At 45.2% G+C, this 4,751-nt stretch overlaps 1 protein-coding gene across 1 annotated transcript; it reads right to left on the reverse strand.

The window, feature by feature from the left end:
• Positions 1-4,025: 4,025 nt before the first annotated feature.
• EI90DRAFT_3023412 (uncharacterized protein) lies at positions 4,026-4,493 on the reverse strand (the record flags this gene model as incomplete). The annotated part of the gene is made up of 2 exons (XM_039057869.1): positions 4,026-4,250; positions 4,302-4,493. The coding sequence occupies 2 exons, from the start codon at positions 4,491-4,493 to the stop codon at positions 4,026-4,028; spliced, it is 417 nt and encodes a 138-aa protein (XP_038907863.1).
• Between the last annotated feature and the right edge of the window lie 258 nt (positions 4,494-4,751).

The following is a 4,751-nucleotide window of genomic DNA, read 5'->3' on the forward strand; positions in this document are numbered from 1 at the left end:
AAACCTGAATAATTCACTCATTTACCATTTCAGGTCTCATTTTAACTAAATGTCGCTGAATAAAAATGGAATAAATCAGCTGAAGGTCTCAGTGCAGCCATATGCATAGTAATGCGAAGCTTGAATTCAGAATCACCAAGTCATAGCGAATTTAATGGTAAATATGAGGAATTTGAAATAGGAAACTGCAACAAATGCAGCGCAGTCAAGTTCTAATTAACCATTAAAATAGCTTAGGTGAGGAAGGACAATAAGGATTCTAGGCGCAGTCTGACCGCATGTCAGAGACCAGGTTGAGACGAAGGAGTATCTCCGTGGTGGAGGGCTTCAGCCTCAGCGACTTATGCCAGGAGCACTGTGCCAAGTAACACGTCTGTGCCCTAACTTACTAAACTGGCAACCAGAACTGAAGGGGGATAAACTCTAGTCGATTTTATTACTGAAGTGTAACCTATGTACAAGTTGGGTATATATAGTTACAGCGAGGGCGGGTCCGCAAATGGCGGAGCCGAGCCAAGTGGAGCTAGCAGGGTTAAACATTAGCTGATTGAATATTACCGACAAGTCGGGTTACGGGGTTAACGGAAAGGCAGGCAATAACCCAGAAACGGAAAGGAGGGATAGGCCTGAAGGTGGGCTCTGCAGGGCAAGCAAGTGTATTGCCCAACGGAGGTGGGGGTGTGCTAGCGGATGTCGGAGCTGTCTGGAAGCCTTCAGGGCTCCATACTTAGGGAGGCGTAGGTAATAAATTGAAAGGAGGGGGTGGTGACCATCGAGGGGTACCGAGGGGATTGCAGAATATGGGAGCTTCGAGGTTAGTGAAGAAGGAGCAGAGGTAGACCAGAGGAATTGGAGGGATCGGAAGTCGATGGCTGGGGATGGATATGACACTGCAGTAGAGCCACAGTTCAGCACAGCAAAGTGCAGTAGAACTATAGCATGAAATTTTCATTTTTTATTCAGTTTGAGAAAAATACACTGTAAATAAATCCTGTATATACGAGGTAGAGCATGAAAAAGGAAGGCGACCCAAGGAGTATAAAAGGGAGACCCTTTCTGCGACTTTTCGCCCCCCTCAGAGAAGTAAGAAAATAGAGTATTATTTTTCTCAAGCATTTCTGGTTGGCACTCCAGCATGAAAAAGTGATATACAGTTAAGATTGCCACTGTAGTAAAAGGCAGCAATTAAGGAGAGAAATATTAAGTAGATATTTCAACAGGAGAGCTGGTTAACACTCCAGATTTCAAAGTGTAAACACAAAACAGTTATTTTGCTACTGTTAAAACAAGCAATAAAATAAGACAAAAATAAAACAAACTCAAGGGACACTCCAGACACAATCCAAATCCATTAACTGAGTAGAATCTTTGAACTTCACCAAGTAGAAGATTTAATTCAAGTTAAAATTCCAAATTAAACAATGCTACACAGAATTACACCTAGACAAATTAAGAAATTTCAATAAAGGAACAGCTCCACAGGGCTCGGTTTATCTGTAAGTCAATTCCCAGAAACGTTAGACTAACCCATAAAAATAGAATTAGCCAAAACACTCGGATTGGTACTATAATTGCAACAAATATTACTAGTACACTTCCCCATCCTAACTAAAGAACCAGGGAACAGCTTGGTGGTGGTCTCGTTTGAACCTCCCAACTGACCTTCCTTCATTCTCTCCTTCAACGGCCAGTGAGGCCAGATATGCCTGGGGCATTTAGCTGAGCAGTGGTGAAGATTGAGTCCCACACCTCTCTTTTGGTTATGCATGGGTATTCCAGGTCTTCATTCCTTGGGTCCAGATCTATTGGAGGTGCATCTCTTAGGTCCGGTGGGGGTGGTAGGAGACTTTCCCATAGTGTCTGGCATTTCTCCTCATGGCTTAAGGCTGGGGCCCTGTTCTCCCCATGGGATATTGGTGGGGATACATATGTTCTGGGGGGTGGCATCTTCCGTGATTTTGCGGAAGTACTCCTGTTTGGTCTTCCTTATGCGGGAAAGTACCTCTTTCTGGAGTGACTTGACTTGGTCCACCAGGTACAGTTCTCCAAAAAACCGTTTTGATGTTTGGCACTTTTCACTTGATGGGCTTATAGTATTATGGAAACATGTTCTAAAATTCCCATAAAATCATGGAATATTACTTGCTATCTCATCTACAGATATACAAATTATCTAAGCAATATATTTATTTTTGGTAAAGTTATTTGATTTAAAAGGTGCCCATGTCATCGAAACGGTTTTTTGGAGTTGATTTTTGGGAGAAGAAAATAGCATTTATTAATATTTGGTATAGCCACCCTTTGCCTTAATCACTGCCTCAATTCTCCTAGGCATACTTTCAATCAAATTCTGACAAATCCTTGGCTCTATCTTGTCCCATTCCTCTTGAAACTGATCCCACAGCTCATGAACACTATTTGGAGGTTCTTCATACTCCCCAAGCTTCCTTTTCACATGATTCCATAAGTGTTCGATTGGATTGAGGTCTGGGGACTGGGAGGGCCACTCCATGACCCTAATACCATGATTGTTGAACCAGTTATGGGCCCTTTTGCTGGTATGTTTGGGATCATTGTCCTGTTGGAAGAGGACATGGGCAGGGTTCTTGCCATAATATGATAGGGTTTGTTGGAGTTCATCATCCAGGATTTGGCAGTAAAGCTCCCCATCCATCCTCCCATCAATCTTGCATGCCATCCCAACCCCATCCCACATCATACATCCCCACACCATGACTGATCCACCACCAAACTTTTTGGTCCCTTGCACCAGCCTGTCACTGAGAGGCTCACCCACCCTCTTCCACACCCATTTCCTCCCATCTGAGCCCAGGCGATTAACCTTGGTCTCATCTGACCACACCACTCTCTTCCAGTCCTCCAGAGTCCACTCCTTGTGGCTGATTGCAAAGTCCATTCTGTTTTTTCTATGCTTCCTGCTCAGCATAGGCCACTTCCTCTTCACCACTGCTTTCCAACCAGCTTCCTTCAAGTGCAGGCGGACAGTCTCAGGTGAGAGGCTCTTGTTGGTAATTTTTTGGAGCATTTGGGTGACTTGGGAAGAGTTGTCAGCCTTGCCAGAGTTAATGAGGTGTTGGGCATGGCGAATGTCAGTCCCTGACAGCTTGCGTGGACGCCCACCACTGGGCTTAGGGACATCAGGACGGTGTTGAGACCAGAGCCGAGTGATAGTGGAAGCTCCATGGCCAGTAGTAGATGCAATCTGGCAAGCACTGTGACCAGAATCAATGGGGGAAAGGACTTGTGCAGTTTGTGAAGCAGATAAGGCTTGCATTTTAGATTTGGGGGCATTATAATGCAAAATCCTTTGGTATTTATGCTCCAGCGATGTCAGTCTGTTTACTAGTGTGTACAGTAAACAATGTCACATGACTTGACATGTGATATTTTGTTTTTTAGGTTGTTCCAGGTGCACTCCAAAAAACCGTTTCAATGACATGGGTGCCTTGTAAATTAAATAACTTTACCAAAAATAGACATATTGCTTAGATAATTTGCAGATCTGTAGATGAGATATTAGGTAATATCCCTTGATTTTATAAGAATTTTAAAATGTGTTTCCATAATGTTATAAGCCCATCAAGTGAAAAGTGCCAAACATCGAAACGGTTTTTTGGAGAACTGTATGTTGCAGGGCGGTGGAAGTCCTGGCTCCATGCTTTGAGTGCTTCTTTTGCCTTGCGAAGCTCATGGTATGCAGTCATGAGCTCCTCCATCCACCACGGTTTTGCTGCTTTGCTGGGGCGTCTGACTGGGACTTGTTGATGAGCAACAATTTGATCTCGGAGCTGGACTATGAGCAAATACTCAGTCTTAGCTAATATGCATGAAGAACTGAGGGAAAAGGAAATGAATTCAAATGAATGAATATATCTGTGGCCTGGCACAGATTAGTCCGAAATAATATAAAGGAGGTCTTGTGACTAAGTAGTCACATGGTGGATTCTGGGCAAGTTGCTCTCCCAGAATGTTCCCACGCTAACGCAGGAATGTGGCTGTTCAGGTTAGCTCCGTTGGAGTACCCTCATAGCACATGGTTCCTCCAACAGGACTGTGATGCCAGCTGCTTTCTCTAAGTAGCTGTGGATGGTTGCCATGGCTTCATCCAGTTCCTCATTGGATGCAGAGGTGTGGTTTCCACTGAGTAGTGTGGAGACTAGGACATTGTGTGCATCTCTGTTGGATTCAACAGTTGCTGCTAGAGCTTCAGAGAACTTCTCCTCTGATGCCTGCTGTCATATCCCAGAATCCCGACCCCGCGCACTCCCACCACATCACACCTTCCTAACAACTTCACCATCCCCTACACCATGCCTCCCCACTCTCCAAGTCACCTTCCCTCCTGACTGTCTCAGCTCCAGTCTGATTGCGGCACACCGAACCTTGGCTACTCCCATCCCGGAACCTCGGTCCCGAGTCGGAACATTCGGAGACCCTGGATTTGCTCCGATATCCTGACGGACCTCCAACATCCCGTGACATGCCCTTAAACCATTCCTTCACCCACTTCATTTATTGGAGTCACCCAACATCCTTCGGATACGCAACTCCGCTTTCGGAGCTAACCGCATCCTTCGGTGATCTCCTTCACGCTATCACTTATTAGTCGTCTTCCATTCTTAGCACGACTACCTTCTTACTACCATTCAGTCGGCTAACCCCCTTTACCCATTTGTCTTCCCCATTCATTTTCCGGCCTCCAACTCCGCCCTCCTTGGCCCGACACCTCG

This window comes from Cantharellus anzutake (assembly GCF_015039405.1).
Source record: "Cantharellus anzutake strain C23 chromosome Unknown EI90scaffold_208, whole genome shotgun sequence".
NCBI classification, from domain to species: domain Eukaryota; kingdom Fungi; phylum Basidiomycota; class Agaricomycetes; order Cantharellales; family Hydnaceae; genus Cantharellus; species Cantharellus anzutake.